Below are 24,858 nucleotides of genomic sequence, written 5' to 3'. Positions count from 1 at the left end.
GCCTTGAAATTTGTGCTACAAAAGCTCATGTTAGAGCCCTCTTGAGGCAGATGACTCTGATTGCCTTGCATACCTTTCACCCTGTTAATGATAATTCATGGCTCAGTTTTTGAATTACTAACTTTGAAGTGCAAAAATCCTTATACAGTGATTCCATCTTGATTAAGCTACAGTGAAGATGTCATACTTTATGCTGTATCCATAGTGTATTAAACCAATCCAAAACCACCAATTTTCTTCCCAAATAAAGTAGAAGGCCTCTTCATGCACCCTTTGTATGTAGCAATGGTAAAAATTTTATATGAAAAAAAAAAATCTGTCCATCAGACCGACTGACTTTTATGAAGTGAAATGTGGACTGTAACCAGATAAGACCTGTCCAAGAGGCTAGCTCATTCTCTTGCTTTGTGCTATGATGATGATGAGCAAAACAAAACTCTTGAAAGTACAAAAACAAAGTCATCTGAAAGTATGAGTATGAAAGCAAGGTAAAAGGCCAACATAACATGAAAAAATAGCCAGCACCAAACATCATTGTGTAAAAAAAGGCACAAAATAAAACGTGAAGTTTTAGCACATAAGATTTATTTAGATAAATAAATTCCAAACATTGGAATATTCTTTGTGCCAGTGATGAATTGACATCTCTTTTGGGACACACTTGTCAGTATGGATATAGAAGAGGCAAAACATTCGGTTCCTCCTTTTCCCATTATAACAGAGTGAGTTCCAATTCCACCAGTTGACCATGACGGGGGATAGGCTTTGTGGTACATACAGTTGTGGACATTGTTCCTTGTGTCCATATATTTTTACATCCAAACAGTTTTCTAGCAGAAACACAAATCGTGTATATAACATGAAATTCTTTGGGAACTGTAACAGTGATTGGGTTGGGTATCTTGCAACATGTACACGTACTGCTTTCTATGTCGGACAGACATCACGACCTCTCAGAATGCGAATGTCCGAACATCGCTTTGACATGCGTAACAAAAGGGACACACTAATGCTTTATACAGACACTGTCTACACCACAATTCTGCCAGATTTCAGTTTACGATCATTGGCAAGGTCCATGGTGACAGATCCAATAAACAGGGATAGCATTCACTTCTTAACAAGAAAGAGAAGTATTGGATCATCAAACTGGGTGCTCTGTTTTCGCCTGGTTTGAATGATCATTTATAAATTTATGATATACTATTATTATTCTTTGTATTAATTATGTTCAATATATATTGCTCTTTTCACATATTTTTTATATTTTTTTCCACACAGGAAACTATCCAAATGAAGGGAATAATTCTGATTGGAGGGCTTACCTTATAAATATGTATGGTGAACTACCTATGTGACTAATATTTTCTCCCACTGATGAAAGCCTTAGGGTTGAAACCAGTCTGGGATTTATTTATCTAAATAAAACTCTTGAAAGACCAGAGGGGCTCATCCCTCAGGAAATAGTGAAAATCCAGTTGTATTATTTATTTGGCATTTGTTTACCAGGAAAGTCTGACTGGGTCATGATGTACCCATTTTCAGATGAGGTCTGGGGAGAAAAGCTCGAGTTACATATGGTTAACAGTACCTCAGGCTGGGCTCATACAGGAGCAAATCCAAGCTTTGTTGAAGTATTCTTTTATAGAGGTTTTGAAGGAGTATAGCCTAGTAGCAGTTTTGATAATCAAAGGAAGGGAGTTCCATAGTTTTGTCACAGAGCAGGAGTAAAGACTTAGGCCTGGGGCTTTGTTAGGTTTATAAGTTATGAGGGAATGTTTTCTTCAGATCTGAGATGTTTGCTTGGGAAATAAAAGTTGATTAATGGGCTGAGAGCAGGACAAGCTAGTGGGTTGTAAATGATTTTGTATACTGTAGTATGTTGTACGTATTGGAGGTGGATGTTCTAGAAATGTTATATTTCAAAGCATCTTAGAAGATCAGTTTCGGTGAATATGTGTACTTTCACCCAACACTATATGCTGGATGGGCAAGTCGACAATAGGTCTGTGCTTTAGTGTGTTTTTACTTCAAGGGATTCCTTGAAGATCGTCTTTTAGAATTTCTTGGTACTGCCCAAATGAATCTCCCAGATTAAGATAATAAAGCTACGTCAGGTATATTAAATGTGACATTAAACACTGGTGGATGGAGTACTTTGGCTAGTGAGTCATTTCAATTCAGGGTTCTAGTAATAACTGACTGAACTCCTTAAATATGTCACAGACAGTTGCATTATATGTAATTTTGTATGATTACATGATAACCACACATTTTCTTGATCAGAATAACTGAAATGAGCAAAAGGGTTGTGGATATGTGGATGTTCTGCTGACAAGTGCTATGGAGCATTGTTACATGGGCATTGAATGTGCTATTGCAAGGCACGGTGGCTGTGGTTGTTAAAGAATAATGACCAGGAGCTACAATGCTTTACAGTAGAGCACTATTTATTGTTCAGATGACTTTTAAAGTGGCTTACTTAACTTTTCTGTCTCATTTATGTTTTTACAAAGAACTGTATTTTTGATGACTGTTTTGTACCGTGAACAAGTGCAGTCTTCATTTATTTTGAATTACTTCTTTCTGTTTATTTTTTCAGAATGGATGTTGTATTTGTTGCTGGATATAGTGCGGAATGAAGAAAATCATCCAACTGTTGTGAAACTTGGTTTTAAATTTCTCTATTTAATTACAAAGGTAAGTAAAGTGCAATACAGTATCAGGAAAGCTAATGCTTTGTACAGAATAGTAATTTTTCCTGATCGTAAATGCAAGGATTAAATAATGTGTTTTTGCTCCCATGACGTCACAGAAAGGGACAGATGTTTTACAAGGATATTTTCTGTGATCCTTCATCTCATTTATCAGTGAATTCACCCTGAACAGCCTTTGAGCTGGCTGTTGCTGATATTGTCATTACTTGTTCCACTCATTTCCATGCATTTATGTTTGTTTCCTTACAAACTTGTTCATTGTTGGATTTTTTAATGGAATTTTTTGACCTCATGGTCCACCCATGGCTGATATCTGTTCATCTTCTGTGAACTCCATCTCACCCTCTCCTATGGCCCTTCATGTAACGGAGAGGTTTCAGCTGGATCTTGCTTGGCTCCACAGGTGGGACCTTGCCCTTCCAGGCAGAGAATGACCTTATGGTCTTACAACATCTATGATGACCAGATGTTCATAATTTGATCTGCTGCAGTAGCCTAAGCTATATGGGGTTATATCCTGCCTAGTATAAAAGAACTGGCCAACTTCCAAAATTTAAGGGTACCTTCCATGCACCCAGACAGACTATTAAAGGCTCAAGCAAAGCAGGGAGGAAAATCAGCAGTTATGGTGCCAAGCTCTTCAGAGCTTTCCTGCTGCTGAAGAGAGCTCCTCTTATGGGCTTTGAAGAAATGATCAGCTAGCATTTTTCCATTGCTGCATAAATAAGTCCCCTTTGGAGGAAATAACATCTACACTTTTCCTGTCTTCAATAAAACATTAATTTTCTGACAGAACTGTTATATTTTTGATAGGTTTTGTTGTTTTGCTGACTGCTGTGAGAAATTCCTGTGAGTTAAATATGTGTATTTTAAGTTTCTGTTTTTGTGTAAACTTTAATTGTAAAAAAGTTAATTTAATTTTAATTAACAATAATTCTAAAATATTACTTTTAGGGGCTGGGCCAAGTGTGTTTTGTGCTTGCCACTGTGTATTTTTTCGGAAAACACTAATTTTGTGGTACTTAATCTTTTACTAACAATTGCTGAGATTGCTTAATGCAATTCAGGCTTCTTCGTGGCTTAAGCATGGAACATTTTAAAGGGTTCCTCTGTTTCTTCCAATGAACAAAAAAAGAAGGAAATTATTAAACAGCCTTTGTCAGTTCACTAGTCTGATTCTTTGTGTCAGTTGCAGATGAGTAACCCTGCAGTGGCCTTTTCGGGTTCTTCAGACCAATCAGTTTTTTTTCCCTGTTGTAGTCCCTTCAGCCATCATGGACCAGGGGTTAGACATATCCTGTGTGGCTGTTGTAGTGACTTCTGGTAGAATTATTGTTGTTGGTCTCTGAGGATTAAGGATTGAAAGCTTCTCTGCCTGGCAGGACTAAGATGCCCTTTCTCTGGGGTGATGTCCCTGACATGAGTTGGTCTGCCTCTATGGATTTCTCTGTTAAAAAGAAGCACAGAAAGTTAAACATTTATCTTTTCCTGTCTGTTAATTTAGATAGGGAAAATTTACTGGCTTTGTTAAGGTACTTAATCCTTCATATTCTCACTATTAGTAAAAGAAAATATTCTTCAGTTTCCAAAGTTTACCAGTGTGATGAACAGGGACAAGAATTACAGGAAGTAAATTCAGTTATTTCCAGTCAGGCTGCAGATTCTGATAATGAGGACAGTGTTTCTTCTAATTTTCCCTTGAAATAATTTTATCTTTTTGAAACTTACTGCAGTTCCTCCTATACATCCAGGTTTGGCATATGTTTTTATTAAAGCCTGCAACATGTATGACAGCCAGTCTGCAGCCCCAAGAATGCAGATAGACTGTATAAGCTTCCTTATTCTTACAAATACTTATTTTCTAATCACAGATTTGACCACAAAATAATTTCCTTATCAATTTCTTCTGCATCTAAACATTTAGTAAATGGTTATCACTGTCCCTTTGACAAGGAGTGAGCAACTTTGTGTATATTCTTCTGCTACTGTTATTTTTAGAATTTTTCATTATCAGGCTCACTTGTTGAAGTGTTTTCTTGCTTCTTTTGAAAATATGAGGAAAACTACTACCAGTTTTCCTTCTGCTGAGGGTAAATCTTCTATGTATGCTCTTCTTGCATCTATTTCTTAAGTAACCAAACATTCTTTGAAGTGTGTTTTTACTGCTCTGCTAATGCCTCTTCTAGACCAGCAGCTACTGGGTCTGTTATGAGAAGGTTTGCATGGTTACATTTTCAAAAGCTGTCTGAAGATGTAAAAGCTGAAATTTTGAGCTATCCCCTTAATAAAAAGGTTGCAAAGTTCATGCAAGCAGCTATTCAAGAAGTTGTGGTAAGAAAGCTCTAAAGAGAAGGAAGGAGCCTCTCAGAAACGGGACAGGCAGACAAGTCCCATTTTGTGGAATGTTGACATTGTTGGGAGTTTCTGTGATTACACCCAGTTTGCAGTCATTAGCAAACGTGGTAAGCCACAGGCCGTCTATTTTCATCTGGATTTCTGAGAAATAGATTCCAAACAGTAGGCGGTTCATCACAGAACCTTGTGGAACACCACTGGTAACAGGTCTGCTGGTAGAGGTGGAATCTCCACCTTTGATTGTATGCGTTCTGTCGGTGAGCCAGTTGTCTACCCTTCTAATGACATATGGGTTAATCCCCAGGTTTTTTTTTAATTTCTCCAAGTCTTTTGATGGGAATGGACCCCATTTCTAAGTCAAAGTACGATTAAAGTTCATGAAATTAGTATTGTTTCAGTCTTTGAAACCAGCCAGAAGGTGCTCTTTGCAGCACCCGCAGTGTGCCCAGTAATGACACCTCCTGCAATTCGTATGGGGTTACATGTACTGGTAACATATCTAAATACGATTGTAGATTTTTTTTATAAGACCTGTTGCTCCTACTACTATTGGAACTGTCTGGGTATCTTTCTTCCACATTGCTCGTTTCTGCCTGCAGATCCTGCTATTTTATGATTTTGTCTCTCTCTGTACACAAGACGCTGTTTTCACTAGGTGTGGCAATTTCAGTGATTAATGCTACTTTTGTCTTCTTTTCCTAGACCACTATATCCAGTTTTCTAGCCTCTGTCTTTTGAACTGTTGGTAATGGGTGATCCCCCATGTGAGGTAAACTTCATCATTTTCTTTGATGCTTTGTGGCTCATTTTTCCAATGTTTTTCAGCCACTTCAGTACCATAATGTTTGCACAGTCCCCAGTGAAAGTCTTGCCACATTATTATGCCTTTCAGTATATAATCATCCTACCATTAGTATGTCACAGCCGGCAACTAGGTGTACGACTGTTTCCAATTCAGTTTTACAAAACCTACATTTGTCTGTTTCTTCCACATGTTCAATGGACTTTGTAAACCAGCGTGTATGTAGCCCGCTGTCTTGAGCTGGCAATATTAACCTTTCGTCTCTTGTTTTGAATTTCCCTCCTCTTAACCATTCCTGCATTCGTTCCTGATCAATATGAGGTTCTTCCAGGAGTTTTCTATACTTGCAACTATATTTATGCACTTTCCACATTTCTTGCCTTCTCATATAGCCCTTCACCTTATATTCTTTCTTTTGTTTTTTGGAACATTCAGTTGCTGCCTGATTTTTATCTACTTCTGGTTTGATTTCCATCCCTGCTTGATGCCGGTATGCTTCTGCTAGATGAAGCAGAGAAGTCATCTTAGATTTATTCTCCTCATTTTTCAAAACTTTCACTGCGTTTGTGTCTTGTGAGGTCAGAAGATGTGTGGAGTCCCATGATTGCAGGTCTATACATGTAATCAATTTCAAGGAGGCCCATCCTTCCTTCGGAACAGGGAATATATAATCTTGGTATGCACTGACTTTTATTAATCATTTGGTGAGCATGAAACATCCATCCTGTTTTTCTTTCTAATCTATCCAACATGTTTGGGGGCCAGTCAGTCACTCCAAAACTGTAAGTTAGGACAGGAAGAGCAAATTGGTTTATAGCTTGGATTTTGTTCCTAGATGTCAACGCTGTTTTCAGGATTAATTTAAGTCTTCTAAAGTATTCCTTACTAAGTTTTATTTGTATTTCTTCATGTTTTATTGTTGATCCTTCATCATTTCCCAAATATTATACCCTCCCTCTTGTTCAAGTTGTTTTATTTCACATTCTTGTCCCAAACTGATGTTTTCTTGGTGTTGCAGTTTTCCTGCTTTAAAGGTTGCTTTTGCACATTTATCAAGACCAAATGACATTCTTATATCATCTGAAAAAGTTTTGACAACTTGCAGTTGTGCTTTCAGTTCCTCATCTGATGAACTATGCAGTTTTAAATCATCGACAAAAAAAAGATAAGTCTTTATACTTTGTTGTTTTCTAGGATCCAAATTAAAGCCATGGCTTAAGCTGTTAAGTAGACAGCTTAATGGGTTAAGGGCAAGACAGAATAACAGCAGTGACAGAGAGTCACCCTGGAATATCCCTCTTTGAATTTTTATACCTGGAATAATAATTTGTCCTTTATCATGGCTTAATGGCAAAGTGGTCTGCCACTGTTTCATGGTCACTGTAATATAGTCGATCAATGTAGGGAGTATCTTACACATTTTTAAGCGCTCTTTTATCCATGAATGTGGGATACTAGCAAGTGCTTTTTTATAGTCAATCCATGCCATACATAGATTCTGCCCTTTTTTGCAGTTCTCCACTATCACTTTATTTAACAACAAATGATCCTTTGTTCTATATGCCTTTCTTTTATTGCCCTTTTGTTCTACTGCCATAATTGAGTTTTCTTCTAAATGACTATAAACTTTGTCGGCATCAATTCCAGTGTATAGCTTATACGTCATAGGAAGCCAAGTTATCAGTATGTAGTTTTTAGGGTAGCTTGCAGGTTCACTCTTAAGTAATAGCATTGTTTTTCCTGTTAGCCACATTGGTGTCTGTTCAGGGTGCTCATATAAATAGTTCTTACTCATAGCTAAGTCTTCATGCAAAGATACTTTTAATCAGAAGTTAAGTACTGCATGTGGGCCTGGGGTTTTCCATTTAGAGGCTTTTCTTAACTTTGTTTCAATCTCTCTGGCTGTTACTTCATCCCATTGTATATCCTGTATCTTTAAACTTCTTATTCTTTGTTTTACTTTTTCTATCCATTTAGCGTCTTTGTTATGTTCACAGGATCTTCATAGATACTTTTCCAAAATGCATCTATTTCTTCTGTTTTGGTGGTCTTTCAATTCCTTTTACCCAGCTGGGTGAGTTTCTCAATGATGCCTGATGGGGGATTGTGTCAAAGGCCTTGGCTAAGTCAAGGTCTGCAGCATGTACAGTACTGTTGCCTTCATCTAGGGCTTTAGTTACACTCCCGGAGAAGTCTACCAGGTTTAGTAGGAGTGATCTGCCCTTGATGAAGCCAAACTGGGTCAGGTCAGGAGTTTGAAGGTCTCCTATATCCTTGTTGGTGAAGTCCGTGATTCTCTCCATGGCCATACAGATAAGGGTGGTTAGGCTTATGGGTCTATACTAACCAAGGTCAGCTGAGGGACCCCCTTTGTGCAAGGGGATTATGGTTGCTGTTTTCCACTTTGCTAGGACAAAACCAGTACGTAGACTGTGGTTGAAGAGAGTGCACAGTAGTTCCGCTAACTCCTGTTTTAGACCATTTAGTAAGCAGCTTGGGATGTTATCCAGTCCCATAGAAGCTGTGTTTTTGGCTTTGGAGATTGTGGTTATGATTTGCTGTTTGGTAATACTAGGTAGAAGACTGGTGAAAGGCATGCTTTGGGGGAATGCTTGGTGAGGACAGGGGGGTGATGTTTGCATCAAATCTGTCTGGTAGCAGGTTGGTGATGTTCTGTGTAAGTCATACTGTCCACTACTAATTTGGCACAAAGCTGGGCCTTCCATTTTAGATTTCAGACATAGCTAAAGAATGTCTTGTGATTATCCTTAGCTTGGGATGCTAATTTAGTTTCATAATTAGCTTTCACAAGATGTCTAATTTGCTTGTTCAAGCTGTGGAGGGTGTTGTTCTACTGAAACTGTTCCCTTTTATTCTTTGAGAGCAATTTCTTTCTCTTGTTCTATAACATATTTATGCTAGATGTCCACCACTTGGAAATTTCTTTCTCTTGTTGTATAACATATTTATGCTAGATGTCCACCACTGTGGCTTGTTTTTTTGTGAGGACATTGTTTTGATCTGTTCAGGTACGACTGAGTGTATACACTTGTATAGGTATTTGTACAGGATATTAGTGAACACCTCAGTATAGGAGTCATCGCTGTCGGTAGTGGCAGGGGTGTTTTGAAACTGTTATACCATAACTTAGGAGGTTATAGTTTGCTTTGAAGAAATTTTCCAACCTTTTTGCTTGGGGGGGGGGGGGCATGTATGATCATTACTTCAAACGAGACTGATTTGTGATTGAACTTTACCAGGGAGGGTCCTATGCATGGGGTGGTGCAGCGGTCTCCCATGTTTGTGAGTACTAGGTCAAGGACATTAGAGCCCTTTGGTGGGAGTGCTGACTATCTGTTCCTGAGCATTTGTGTTAAAGTCCAGGAACTTTAGAGTGAGCATGTTTGTGCTCGGAAATGTTTCTCAATTGATGGTAGGATAGTTTAGTCACCCATGACCAGGGGGTTTGGCTGTATTGTGAGTGATGCAAGTAGGTCTAGGTAGACAGTATGGGTTTTGTGGTTCATGGTGGGGGACTGTAACTAAGAATGAAGTGGAGGGGGGTTCATTCCTACAGTTAGTTGGAGTAACTCTAGGGAGTCGTACTGTTTACCAGTCTTGAGGTTTGCCTTTAATAAATATGTATACACCTCCTCCTCTGGTTCTTTCACATTCATTTTGCAGTCTGAATGTGTGGAAGGCATTGTAGCCTTGCATGGCTGGGGTAATCTCTGTGGCCTTGAACCATGTCTCTTTGACTGCACAGACATGGGCATCTTCCAAAGTAAGGAGTGCTTCCAGTGAGCTTAGCTTCTGATTTAGACTCCTTGAGTTTGTCTCTACAGGATATTTTTATGTAGAGATTTTTTTTTTATGACATTGCCTAAAAAAGGCACTATGGGGGATGCAAGTACTTTTGCCAGTAACCAAAATCCAAATCAGAGTGGTCTATCAATGATATCATCCTAGGCTGACAAATACTGGACCCCCCTGGATTGACACCAGAACTTAAGCCAATTGTTGAAGTCGATCATTTTTTGTTTGTATTGAGGCACCATCCAGGATGAAGGTAGAATGCTGCTTAAGGCTAGAGACATGCATGTCTGTCTGTGACATATAATCTGAAAGCTCAGTCATGTCTCTCCATATAGTCCAGTGATATACGTCTCAAGTCATTCACTCCAACTTGGACTATTAAAGTGTCATAACAGTAATTGTTGTTGAGAGACTTGAGTGATTCGTGATCTGGCGGATCCTGGCACATGACAGGCAGCCGACTGTGACCTTCTCCTTATCCAGCCTGGTGAGGGGAACATCTGTGTGTCTCACTATGGAGTCGCCTATAAGCAAGACATGTGGTTTAGAGGTGTTTTGCCTTGGGGGCTTATTGAGTGAGACACTAATAAGTTTGTTTTTGTGTGTAGTGAATTCAGTAGGGACTGGATTGTATGCAGAAGTTTTGCACTTGTGAGGTCTTTGCTCTTTTGGTAAACTTCTAGTGAGTATCTCTGCATATGTGGGTTTATGTTTTGTGTGTGCTGACAACCTGTTTGATATCTGGTTTGTTATGTGAGCGACAGAGGACTGATTCTATCTTCATAGTATAGATACGTCTCACATATTTTATTTGTATGTTTTAGGAGTAATAGGTTGTCATTAAACATGAGGTAATTGTTACATTGGCTCAGGATGCCCATGTCAATCACACTGCCTGGAGAAACAGTGGGTAACTATCTGTCCATTATGTCTGGTGTATTCTGTAATATGTAGGGAGGGTGGGCAAAGGATGGACCAGGTTCTGCTGTAGGACTAGTAAAATATGCTAATCTGTGGAGAGGTTAATGAGTAGAGATGAGTCGACTCCCTGAGCAGCAGTGTACAACTGTGTTGAGTAGGGAAGCTTATGAGGGTTCCCTAGCAGTTATCAAGAAAAAAATTTGCCTTTCTAAGCATTTTTGTCCATACATGTCAGTGCCAAACCCCACTGCACAAATATGATGCTTAAATACAAATGGAGTTAAACAGTTTAAACTCAAACTATCCAATGGGAGAGCCCAAAACTGAACCCTTATCTAACAATCCCCAACTTAGATGGGTCCTGGGTTGCACACCTTTGCTTCAAGGGGCAGGAGGGACTTCCTAACTTAGGATGGCTGATTTTAGTGTTAGTAATTGCCAGTCTAGATTCAGCACATCTGAATCTAGCCTATGCTATGAGATACAGTAGAACCAAGTGCAGAAAAAAACAGTCAGGCAGCAACAACGATGATAAAATGTAACAGAATTCAAGCAGAAAACAATTAAAAAAATGCAGTGCAAGCTTTAGATATACTTATTTTTTTGCAGTTTTCGGTGGATACTTCAGATTTAGTTTAGATTCTGTCCAGATCTCAGGCTGAGTCGCCTGACTCGGAGTAGCTCTGCCAAACTGAACACACACTCAGTGCTTAAATATGAACAGAATTTTGCAGTAGAACCCGGTGCAGAAAAAACAGTCAGGTAGCAACAACAATGATAAAATATAACCAAATTCAAGCAGAAAACAATTCAAAAATTATAGTATAAGCATTAGATGTACTTTTTTTTTTGCAGTTCTCGGTGGATGCTTCAGATCAGTTTAGATTCTCTCCAGGTCTTGGGCTAAGTCGCCCAATTCAGAGCAGCTCTGCCCAACTGAGCTAGGCAGGAGAACAAGGTCTTATCTGGAGACAATGCCTTCAGAGGCAGAGGAGGGAGTTTGAACAGAAGATGTTGTCCTTGTGGCACGGGAGGCCCATAAAATCAGTATTCTTGAGATTCCTTTCCGGATGGACAGTCTCAGTGCTTCTGAAGGATTGCCGGCTTCTGGAGGAAATCTGGGGACATTTCTCCTTGCATCCAAAAGCCTGAGCTGCTGTGACTAAAGATTCTTGGGTGCTGAAAGTAATATTCAGAAATTAGTTCATACCCTTTTCCCAGATTCCCAATTTCAAAAGAAGGAAGCTCCCTCAGTGTTACACCCAGTCAGAGGGAAACTGCAGCACAGGAAAAAAGCTGCTGGAGAAAAGAGTCATCCAGGAGGTCCCACCAGACCAAACAGGATTTGGAACTTGCTCAAGGTTTCTTTTAGTGACAAAAAAGTCAGGGGACCTGAGGCCCATTTTGGATCTAAGCAATCTGAACCAATTTGTGAGGAAATCAAATTTCCAAATGGTCATGGTTCAGTCCATTTTACCTCTTCTACACAAGGACAATTGGATGTGCTCCATTGATCTTCAGGATGCCTACTGTCACATCAAAATACACATGTGCTCCCAGAGACATTTACACTTTCAGCTCCCAGAGACATTTACACTTTCAGCTGGGAGCCAGTCACTACAAGTTCAGAGCCCTGCCTTTTGGATTCACCACAGCCCTTAGGATGTTTACCAAGTGTGTATGGTAGTGGTAGCAGCTGAATTGAGACTACATGGATTCCGAGTGCTTCTCGCCTCCCCAACCATGCATTTCTTAGAACAGTCCAGGGACTGTTTGCTCCAGATATGTCAATCACTAGGCATAACAGTCAATACTGCCAAATCCAAACTGATATCAGTAGAGAGCCTGGAGTTTATTGGTGCCCATCTAAACACAAGAAATCAGATTGCTTCCCTACCTTCTAATCATGTATGCACTCTCAGATCTCAGGTTCATCAAATTCTTTCTCATCCTGCTCCTTCTGCCAGAATTATTCCTCAAGCCGAAGGATCCATGGCAGTGTCCATTGTATTTGTACTTTATACTGCTCTTCAGTGGACTCTAGCTGTTCAATGCTCTTTTCTTTGACAGCCCCTATCCTTTCCAGTCTAACTTAATCAGATATGCAGAAGTCATATTTGCTGGTGGATGCAATCAGATGACATTTGCATAGGCCAGTCTTGCACACTCTCTCCACCGTTGACCACAGTGACCATGGACACCTCCCTATGGGGGAGCATTACTTGTGAAAGACAGTCCAAGGCACTTTGCCCTTGTAAGATACCTGGAGATGAGACCAGTCCTTTTAGAGTGGTAGGCATTTCAAATGCTTCCCTCTAGGTACCATTGCAATTCAGACCAAAAACATGTCTCTGTGGTCTGGTGCATCAACAAACAAGGGGTAACTCATCTTTACCCCCCTGTGCTGAGAAGCTATGAGTGTGTGGCAATGGGCGATCTCCTCCAACCACTTTTTACAGTAAACTCTCACTTAACTGGCAGCCGTGGGGATTGATAGATGCTGGATAAGTGTAGTTTCCAGTTGTTTGAGAACTGCTTTGTGATTTTTGATTGGCTTGTATACCGGCATACGAGTCAATCAAAAATCGCAAAGCAGAGCCACTTCTACTCAATGCAGAACAGTATACAAGCCAATCAAAAATTGCAAAGCAGAGCCTCTTCTGTTCAATGCGGAACAGCGATACCTTCTTGCTTAGACCTCCAATGAAAGATCCATCACCTCTCTGGGATTTAACAGTAGTACTGCAAGGTTTGATTCAAAAACCCTTTGAACCTTCATCAAAAAGTGATTTAAAGCATCTGTCTTGGAAAAACAGCCTTTTTATTAGATTTCATTTCAGCTAAAAGGATTTCTGAACTCCATGCTCTTTCATCAAAGGTCCCCTATGTTATTTTTCATAAAGACAGGATACTTTACAAACCAGTCCTTCTTTTCTACCAAAAGTGGCTTCTGAATCTAGTATTAATCAAACCATTCATTTACCAGTATTCTTTCCAAATTTTTCAAAAGCGAATACATGCTACATCTTTTGGATGTGCATAGACGATTATGTTTCTACTTGCACAGAACAAAAGAATTCGGAAAAACTGAGCAGTTGTTTGTCTCTTTTTCACCTAGTAGACTGAGATCTCTGGTTTCTAAAGTGATATTAGCCAAATGGATAACTAACTGCATTTCCTGGATTTATTCTGAGCAAAACTTTTCTGTAGCAAAACCTCCTAAGGCTTATTCAGCTAGATCCATGGCCACTTCATCTGCATTTTGGTTAAGAACTTCCATAGATGATATTTGTGCAGCAGCCACATACATTTGTTACTCATTACAAATTGACTTAATTTCCAGAAGTAGAGCTACCTTTTGGTTTATCAGTTCTCAGGAATATCCTTCCATGAGGGCCACCCAGATATAAAAGTTATGTACTCAGCATAACTAGGTATGTGTGTTGTCCATTTTCATTCTTCCTCAACACCATCCTGTCATTCTGTGGAGTGACCTAATGGATTTTTTGTTGGAACCTGCAGTTCCAGATTTGGGCAATGCTCTAGTTTCTATCATATTCTTCTATTATTTACTGAATGCTTTATGGCAACAAACTCAATCTTAGTTATTGGGGATGGAGTAGAGCACTATGGGGGAATGGAGTAGAGCATTATGGGTAGAGGGAGGAGCTTGATAGTTGGAACCAAAATCTGTAGTATGTGACCTAGCTGGCTCCGATGATTGGATCTGTAACCCATACATTGAGGAAGAATGAAAATGGACAACACATATGCCAAGTTATAGTCAATGCATAACTTTTTATTTATTGAGTAGAGGTGATTTATGTGGCTACTTTGTTAGTAAAAAATGAAACTTTCACTTAAAAATAGGATGTATCAACATTTTTTTGCAATTGGGAGGAAAAACTAGAAGAATGCCCTGTAAATGCATTCTGTAGGATGTGCAGGTTTTTAAAAGTTTATTTTTTATGTTCTTGAAAACAATGCTTAAAAACATAAGAGGTGAGAATTAGGATAATTTTTTAGATGTTTCTGAATTTTACTGGCAAATTTTGTTGAATATCAATCTGACAGGATTTAATGTTTAAATTATTTTATATTTTAGTCTTTTTTTCTAGAAGCTAATGTTCTTAATATTGTTTTTATTATATAAATTAATTTTTTTATATATATTGTTTTTACACAAATTATTTTCATAAAATTGATTCTTTTATATAAACTGGATGTTAATTAAATACTCAAGTATATAAGTAACAGAAAATTGCATATACATTGTTCTGATGAAGTTATGTTTGGTGAGGAACAAAAGAGCTAAACTTGTGGGAAGACAGTAAAACATAGAGTACTGAACAGCATGTTTTTCTTGCACAGTACATTGGGAAGAAATATGAAAATTCTCTCCCAAGTTCTTACTACTGAATTTATGTCCTTCATGCAAATATTTTCAAACTTTCTTTCAGAAATCTACCCTCTTGTTATTTTCCCTTCTAGGCCCTCCAGATATATCATTGCTGTTGCAAATCAAATTCCACTCCCCACATATTAATAATATTCCCTACTGAAACTGGATTATTCCACCCAGAAATGTTTAAGGTCTATAATAGCAGTTTTAGGTGGAATATAAATACATGCCAGAGTAATCCTCCGCCCTTGCCAGTTGCCCCTTCTTCCACATATCTACCAATATTATCTTTTTTTCTGTTTTGTCACTATTGGAGCTCTTCAAGCAATTAGTAAAGTACTCTTGTTTTCCTTTGTCCCTGATACTCTGCTGAATATCCACCTGCAATCCTTTCATTATCAAATTCACATGCTCATTTCTTTCAAAATATGTCTCCTGTTGCATTATTATTTTTACTTTGCATTTCTTTAATATAATTCAGCACTTTTACCTTTTTGTCTATACCTGTGACACCATTCGCATTCCAATGTAATATGGAAAGTGTCACCATTAAATAAGAGGTTATTATTCCCACCTATTATATACAGCAACTTTTGTTATGCATGCACCCACTAATGTTTGGTAGGTTGATCTTTTATGCATTTATTTATCTCTTGCGCGCTCTCTCTCTCTAATATATATATATATATATATATATATATATATATATATATATATATATATGTATACACACACATACACACACACACACACACACACCTATGTCGCATCTTACAAGACTTTTTGTTAAAATGAAAACCCTCAAACAAAAAAGCACCCTCATAACCTGTTAACACCAACACAAAAAACTATGTACATCTTCAAATAATACATTTTAACCCTACTAAATAAGAACAATTGTCCCAAATAGACAGCTGCACACACATGCATTATCTATCCTAAAATTAAGGTTATCTATGCTAAAATGCATGTTACTGACTGTGCTCCTGCTTACACTAATTGCTGTCTGTTCTTGTTTTATCTGTATTCCCTTCCCAGATGTGAAAAGTAACTTACTTGCTTTCAGAAAACATTAACTTTTAACCTCAAATAAACCAGCTTTTTATTGCCCTATAATTAGCTTGTCTCCATGGAAACATGAGAAAAAATGTATCCCTCAGCTGCAGACTTCTAAAGTCATGCTGAACAATTATTGATAATGGAACATTTTTCATTACATTCAGTATTGTCTTATTTACTTGTTTCCACTTAAAATTTATTAGATTAAGTCAGGAGTCTTAATCTAGAGATTCATCTATGCAAAAGTAAAAGAAACTATATTAGCTCTACATAAATTGCAATATTTGTACTTTTAGTCCCCATCCCCCATCTCATCAACCCAGGATTACAGATTGTTAACTTAAACATGCTTTTGTTCAGCTTTTTTTTTCTTTTTGCATTGTAATGCCTACATTTCTTAATACTAAAAAAAAAAGAAAAAAAGGTGACTATTTGCTTTAGTATCTTTAGAACATACAGCAGTATCTGAAAATGCTTTAATATATCAAATGTAATTTATGTCATGAAAAATTTTAGAGAAATACTGTTCAGAGTAGAAATTGTTTTTCTTACAGTTACCCTTTTCCTTTCTCTTCCCTTCCCCTTAATATCCTTCCAAACATTAATAACTTGAAGTGGGGAAAAAGCCTTTCAGTCCCCTCACAAGTTTAACAAAGTCAACAAAAAGTCAATTTTTCCACTTTTTCATATACAGCCATATTTCACAAATGTGATTGATGCTTTGTAATCTCATATTTATTCACTAATTTTCATGTTGCTGGCTTTCCTGTTCATCTACAGCTCTCAACTCCAGACTCTGGTTAACTCCAAAGTACTCCCTATTCTAGTCATCTCTGCTACTTTTCTATGTCTTTCGAGCATTTTCTTTTAGAACATTGGAAAAGGTGTTACTGGCAAAGTTTTTCTATGAACTTTATTATCAGCAGGATGAGAAGCAGAGTCCCCTTTGGCTTGATGGCTCTCCTTTTGTTGAACAAACTTTTGTATTTCCTCCTTAGCCTGTTCTGAATCAAAAAATGAATCCAAGTAAAACATTCTGAAGACAGATTGATACAGCAGCTTGAATCTCACTCCTTCCTTTCGGCATTCCTTGATTGCTAGGATGAATTTGCTTCTCCTCTGCATGGTATACAGTCAGTAATCATTTCCCACAAACACACTACTGTCTCCAACTGTTAATACTGTGCCCTTCTGTTGCAGTTTTGTCAGGATCATCTCTTTCTGCTGCTAGGATTACATCTTTAGTAATGCAGGTCTTGGCAGCTTTCTCAAGGCCAGGTTTGGAGCGGTTGGAGCATACACACCAGTGTGCCCTTTCAGTTAATAAATCTTCCTGTGGAATACCAGTCAAGTTGTTTATCTGTGGCTTCATAAAATTAATGCAGTCCATTCCTTCCAATTTTTCTGGTACAGCTAAAAATCTCAGATTTTCACTGCATGCTCTGTCCTCTAATTCTACCATTTTTTAAAAAAACTCTCTTTTTGAGTAGTCTCATACTCAGCCAGCCTTTTTTTTCATTTCAGTCTATGATTTTTGTAGTTTTATCAGCTCATCTGAATATCTCTTTAAAGATTCTTTACTTGTTTTCCTGCCCTTTTCTTCAATGTTTTGTCAATTTTAATCAGCTCTAGGCACATCTGACTTTTTTTAAACTCTAGAATATTGGAAACGATGTCTTGCCCCAAAGCTGAATCTTGACCTTTTTTTTGCTGAACAGCTGCAGAATTCTTCCCCATCAGTGGTTTTCTCTCTACATTTTCTAGTTGATTTTCTTTCAGGCTGGCTCTGTTTATTTTTTGCTGGCATCCAGGTGGTGTACTTACTAGCTAGTAACTGAATTTGCAAGAAGTGTCCGTGTTCCAGGCCATTATTTTCCATTTTTTTTTCACAATATGAGAGTGAATTTACACTGTTTTTCCATGTGCAGCTATCTTGTTTGAAAATTTTATTTCTTATATTGTTTTTTCTTGATCATTTTTAATTTCTTCATTTACATATTCCTTTTCTTTTTTTCTTATTCCCATGTATTAAAAATCCTCACTATTAATTTCTCGATCTCTTCATTTACCCATCTTTATACAAGTTTAAATAAGCAGAATAAACAACTGGATTTAGTAACCCCAGCTCATCTCCATCTTTACTCCTATGCATCACACCTCATTTTCACTGGATTTAATCTTGAACCCCTTATGAAAGAAAACACCAGTTGCACAATTTCCTTTTCATTTTTTTTGGATCATATAAACATTTGACTTAAATGTTATTTTCAAATTACTACAGAATTCATCAGATAAACCTTTTTCCTAAATGCTAATCTAGACGACCTTCACAGAAAACATTTTTCTTTCATTACATTTGTCAAATCCTCCAACTGCATCATAACTACATAATTTTTCCCAAATTGTAGCCCTAGCAAAGGTATTTCATTCATTGAAAATTATACAACACCCGCAATTTTCACCACATCACCCAAGGCCTTACTTTTTTCTTTATTCAAGGTCATTCTCATTTCCTTTAAACATCCATTCAGACAAACCAACACTTCCCTCATCCATATTTTGTCCTTAACAACTGCAACTATATGGTATGGTTATATCAAAACTACTGAAATCACCACCTCCTTCTGCATTGCACATTTAGCATCTTTCATTTTATAAGCTACTTCAATCACTAACTCCATTCATTACCTATGCAGGCAGTATTCCACTCATGGGACATCCTTGTCTTATACCATACTTCATGCTTATTTCTTTACTCAGCCACAGTTTGCTAACATTCTAACTCTATTGTTTTGATATGCTGACATGTACACACTTCTAATTCTGTTACCTATTCCATACTTCTCCATACCATACCATAAAGCATCATGTCCTACTGTATCAAATGCCTTGCTAATATTACCTACCATAAGTCTCATATCTTCCGTTCTACTTGTATCATCCACAATTTCTCTTACAACCTATAACAGATCTTTACATTCCTTCCCTTTTATACCAGATATATACTTTCTTCCAAAATATCCCTCATCCTTCCTTCCATTCTCCTGTTTACATTTTTTATGAGACAAATAATCTTTTTTATTAAGTGTGATGAGTCTCCAGTTTTTATTTCACTATTCTGATCTTAACCCACTACACAACTCTTAGGATTATAGGAGATTACTAGGCTATCAACCCGGAGGTCATTTTAAGTGTAGCTGTTTCAACCCAATGTAATACCCTAGAAGTACTAGTAAAGATCCAAGATTGCATTTAGTGATGACTGCCGATATCTAGGAGGGTTTTGGGCGCTATCCCCTGTTAAGAATTTACGGTGCCCCATCCACTCGTCCAGGTTCCTCTTGAACAGTGCCATAGAGTTGCTCTGTTTCACATGAATTTGGTAGCCTATTCCAAAGATATGGCAGTCCTGGGAGATAAATTTATCCCTCCATCAAGTCCTATTCAAGTCACAAGCCTTATTTAAGGGCCTGGAATGGGGTAGCCCTAGACCCAGTTGAGTTACGTTTATGCATTAAGTTCATTAGGTTTGGGTCTTGGGTTGCTCTGTAGACCATAATTAGATAGTGACCAGAGGTCAGAACTAAACCTTGTTTAAAGTCTTTTAACTTTGTTAAAGTCTTGAGACTGAGTTAAAGATGCTAACTATTATGTCAACCATACCCCCTAAACAAACCCCCATAAACCAACCTTTCCTTCAACCATTCATTACATTTACAAAATGCTCTCTTTGCCAATCCATTAGTTACTTGTACATTCCGTACCCTATACCATCTGTGCCTGATACTAAATCAGCATTTTCTTTCTGAAGGACTTCATCTATTTCACTAGTAGTAATTTCTTTTTAAATGCTTCCTTAACTTGTTTTGGAAATGTTTTACTCTGTACTCTTTTATTTTCTTTCTTTTTACACTTACACATAATGTTCCACATGCTTTAGTAAAATATGCATAACTTATTCTTGTGTTCTTTTTACCTCTCCTTTTGCATTTTTTATTTCTGTTGTTATAGTAATGTCTTCATTTACTATTTTATCAAAATATGCAGATACCTCCTCCCTTGCAAACAACATGTCTGCCTAAAGAGTAATGCCTTATTTTTCTCAATTTTTTATATGTTTATTTTCTATATCATAATATTCTGTTATTCGCTAAATTCTCTAATACATTTCTATACATTTTCCTATACCTCACTTTCTCTTCCTTTTTTGCATCATCTTGCTATTAACAAAAAAAAAAAAAAAAAAAAAAAACACATTTTGTACTTTTTAAATACAGTTCACTATTCAGACTAGTTTTTTCAAGTCCTTCATGGTTATGTGATCCTTCCATAATTGCAGTATTTCCCCCTTTTCATTTTCATCCCATAATTTCTCATTTATTCCCTTTCTTGTTTTAATATACTCTTTCTTCCATAATCTTTTACATCTTTCCATTTGTTTTGATAAGTACAGTACAGTTTGATAAGTATGAAGAGGTATATGAAGCTAGCCCAGGAAAAGAGGATCAAACAGCAGTAGCCTTTGCTCCCACCTTTAAGGAGATACGTTTCCTTGCTGCTTGTGTGAGAAACATAATTGAGAAGAAGTACATCACAACATTTCTTGGTGCCATAAGGTAAAGTGTGGTTGTGAGTAAATATATCTTGTACAGTCATTAGTTATGAGTAATCTCAATGGGTGAATGTCATTTTGTCATATCCCTTATTGTCAAGTCTGCTAATATTAGACTTCTACAATTGTGAGGTTGTTTTATATATATGGCTTTTGCTTTGTATTCTGCTGGTGGTTTTACCTTTGGGTTTTATGGTCTGGGTGTGGGGAAGTTGAATTTTTATATTTGTTTGTAGATTAACCATAAGTATAATTCAGCTATTTGTTTTTTTAGCAGTGGAATGCTGAAGACATGGAATGGAAACCTCTCACCCCAGTGGTGTTCACCCTCTGTTTATGTTTGTTTTAATATATCATTGCTGTACTTAATTAAGAAGGAGTTGTGTAGCAGAGCTTGCCCCTACACTTTTTTATTTAATTTTGTTTCATTTTACTGATGATATTGTTTCGCTGTATTCTATTCATTATGATTATCTGAATTTGATGTAGCAGGATCTGATGGTCTTGCGTTGGTTGCTTCATAGGAGAATGTTCCCAGTCCCACGATCCCTGGAACCATTAAATTCTTTAAATGTGAGTGATGGTAGGGATCTAGTGAGACAAGTAACAGAACTTGAGTTTAAATGCTGGCAGATCCATTGAAAAAAGAAAATATAACAGATGTTTATTAAACATACTCTGCAGTTTTTATAGATTAGTGGCTGATGCTCTCAATGTTAGACTTTTATTGTGACTTCTGGCAATCGGGAGTTAATGGTTTATTACCCTTGGGCTAAAGTTGTGGTGTTATATACTGTTATAATCATCAGTGAGCTGCCTTATAGAGGTATATTTTTGAATGCATCTACATCTGCATTTTGACAAACCTTACTTTGCCTAAAAAAAAAAAAAAAAAAAAAAAATCTTTACTATAGCTGCCTGTGTTTAGTGTCCCTTTCACCAAGTTCAGTTACAAATTAGCCTTGTTTCTATAATGCTGGTACTTTTGGGACTTCAGGTGCTTTGTTGTCGAAGTTTTCTGCCTTAACTTGCTTTTAGTACCAGGGTGCAAAACTTCCTGCACATTATCTTGTTAAATATTAATGAGGTCAGTTGCTTGTTACAATTCTACGCTTGTGACTTCGACCAAGTTGTACAGGAAATTGTTCAATGTGGATTAGGGCCATTACCTGATTAAATAGCTTAAAGAAAAAAAATGTAATACTTGTCTTTTGCAAACAGGTAAGTATATGAATATTATGATTTCAGTAAAAACAAGGGGACGTTCTTCTGGATCTGCTTTATTTGCTGTGAAGTTTTGTTGGCACACAGCCTTGGAGAGTTGCCATACTATTTTCTATTCAGTACACTACATGCTGTGAGCCTGGAGTAATTGTGATTATAGTTACGAAAGATATTCATGCATTCTTCGTACCTCCTGTGGTGGTGCTCTTTACTCAGCCTTAGAGGGAGAATGCTTTAATACTGATACTGTGCCGTGGAACTGTTCTAGTTTCTTTGCAGTAATATCTATACTTTCCATTACGGATTTGACAAAGTAATTGTCATGTGGTAGCTGTACTACATCTGCAGCCTGAGGAAAGGTTGATATTAGTTCCACATAATTTTGTTTGTTAGGATTTACATCTGGTACAAATATGTGTATTCCCTTAAAATAAATAATGGCATAGTCATGTATCCCCAAGAAATTTTATGGGAGTTTAATTAGCACAAATCCTGAGAAGGCCCACATTCAGTTAAAATTCTCTTCCTTTCTGACGCACATTTCATTTCCTAACAGCAAGTATTTTGTATTTCTTCTTACAGTGCATTAAATCATTCACACATAGCTATACAGTAGCTTTATTTTCTGTGGACACCAGCTACAATATTTAATTCATAGTACAAAAATTGCAGAAAAAGGAAATTAGTTTTCAAGCAATTTATTCTGAAAGATGTTAGGATTTAGTTTACTAACTTGTTCAACATATTTTCACTGTCTTTGTCTCACAGAATGTGAAATGCTGTAATATAGGGAAAGGTAATACCATCATTCATAGTCTTAGAAAAATACAAATGTTTGTAACTCCATCTCCCTCCTTACTCTACACCTGTCCTACCTAGATTATTCACACTGCCAAAGTAGCCTATCCTGCCATGCTTTAGAAGACCTGCACATAGCTTACACAGACAGTAAAACACTGTACTTTAATGCCATTTTCCTTGATGCAGAACATTGGGTCGAAGAGCATTTGGTTGAATATACTTTTGACTGAAAAAAGTATTTTAAAATGCATTCAACCAAAGGCACACACAAGATTTCATTGGGGGCAACCCTCCTGCACTTTTGGAAAGTAAATAAAAACAGTGATCTTGGAGCTCATATTTTTTGGGAAAAAACACCTTCCCCTAATATGTATATTTTCCCTTTTTATCTGAAAGTGCAATTTCATTCAACTACTTACTTACCACAATCTTGTTGACATCTTTAAAGATATAACCTGCAAGTATGGAGGAAAGCTAAGACTTTGATAATGTGGGGTAATACAAGTAGTGAAGTTAATTGTTAACTTTGTTATGCTAAAACATTGTAGTTTAATCATTATAGCGCAATTTATCTGATTGGTAGATGTCAGTGTGCATATTTATCCTAGGTGGTACTTTTATCTGTCGAAAATTGTGTGAACCAGATGAAAGGGTGTGTGGGGCATACCTCATCATAAAAATAGAGTATTAATTATATGTATCTGTAGGGAATAATGAGGCAGTGTGCAAGTCTGCATGCAGCTTTGAAGCATAGACATGTGTAAAATGTGGTTGGGGTTTGTTACTGTTAGGTGAGACTGAGTGTCTATTTTAAAAGGTATGAAAAATGTTTTGAACAATTTGAAAGCTCTACTCATTCAAATGGCCCCTCAGAAATTCCTGTTTATTTCTAAGAGAGCTGCTAAGGAGGAAATTAATGCAGTAAGGCAGTCTGAAGAGTACACTTATTTGTAAACCAGCAGATCAGTAACAGCTTAATGTGGTACAATGTCAGTATCGTCATTAAAAGGAGAACATTGCATATTATTTGTGAAAATGTGTCAACATCATTTGAGTTTAAGTTGTTCAGCGTGAAGGTAGTGTATGTCTGACTTTGAATGGGGAGGAGGGCATCGCATGTCAGAATGATTTTTCCACTGTAGACTTTAGTAAAGGCTTAGTAACTTTAAGTTTGTTGTAGTGACGATAGGTTTCACTAAAAATGGAGAAAAAATGTTTGCTATGGAACTTGCGTGTTTCATCTGTGTTAGGGATCTGAAGTTGCTGCCCAATATGCACTGGGCTTGTTATGTATTAAGTAGCGAGTGTATATGTAGACCCTTGCAATGGGGATGGCTTTGCCTCTCACAAAAATGTATTTTAATGTTTGGATGTGACAACCTTGCTTTCATAACTGCTGTTTTTTTTTTTTTTTTTTTTTTTGGCAGGCTGTTGGTTGACAAGGTTATGTTGAGTAGCACAAGTTTCATCATTCTGTCGTGTAATTGACTAATATCTGACCGTAACAATACAGCTTTCTGTTGTACTGTACTGGTGTACTGTTTTTGATTATTTGGTGCTCTTAACATAATACTGTTAGAGAATGTGAAGTAGCACTATAAATCCCAGACAATTTAGCAGTTTTTTGAGGTCACTGGATTTTCTGTGGCATGATGAGCTGTGATAGAGGTTTGCTGTTTCTCACAGATTTCCGTTTTAAGGGAGGTTTTGAAACTTTGTGAGATTATTTATTCAAGTTTTATGTTTTTTGTCCTGGTGAGTGCAACATGCAGTGCTTATTTGCTGTCTAACATCAGTGACATGATTCTAAAAATTCCATGTACTGCAATATTGCTGGTATAAAGCTATTCTAAGGTTTATACCTCAATGGCTTTAAAAAAAATCACAATTCTGGCAGATAAATCTTTAGAGCAGGTTTTGAAGTTACCAATCAACTGGAAAAGTTTCAGATTTTTAGGAGAAGTTTTTCTTTACTAGTGAAATGCAGGTGCAAATTCAGATCCATAACACAGATGAAACCCACAAATTCTAGAGACCACCCCTTGCAAATGTAATTCATGATTGAAAAGTATCATTCAAAAACTGTATGTGATTAGAAGAGAGGGTAAACTTGTGAGACATAAACTCATCCATACCTCCCATGTTGCAT

At 37.2% G+C, this 24,858-nt stretch overlaps 1 protein-coding gene across 1 annotated transcript in view; it reads left to right on the top strand.

The window, feature by feature from the left end:
* Positions 1-24,858, top strand: part of TBCD (tubulin folding cofactor D) — a 3,708,267-nt gene that overhangs the window by 194,439 nt on the left and 3,488,970 nt on the right. The window contains exon 3 of the mRNA XM_044068123.1: positions 2,603-2,700. Coding sequence (XP_043924058.1) covers positions 2,603-2,700 — 98 coding nt within the window. The remainder of the gene's footprint in view (positions 1-2,602; positions 2,701-24,858) is intronic.

The sequence above is a fragment of the Protopterus annectens genome, chromosome 4.part0 (genome assembly GCF_019279795.1).
Source record: "Protopterus annectens isolate FY-2018-M chromosome 4.part0, PAN1.0, whole genome shotgun sequence".
In the NCBI taxonomy this organism is placed as follows: domain Eukaryota; kingdom Metazoa; phylum Chordata; order Ceratodontiformes; family Protopteridae; genus Protopterus; species Protopterus annectens.
The sequence above is the reverse complement of the archived record's forward strand: the minus strand, read 5'-3'. Positions and strand labels throughout refer to the sequence as shown.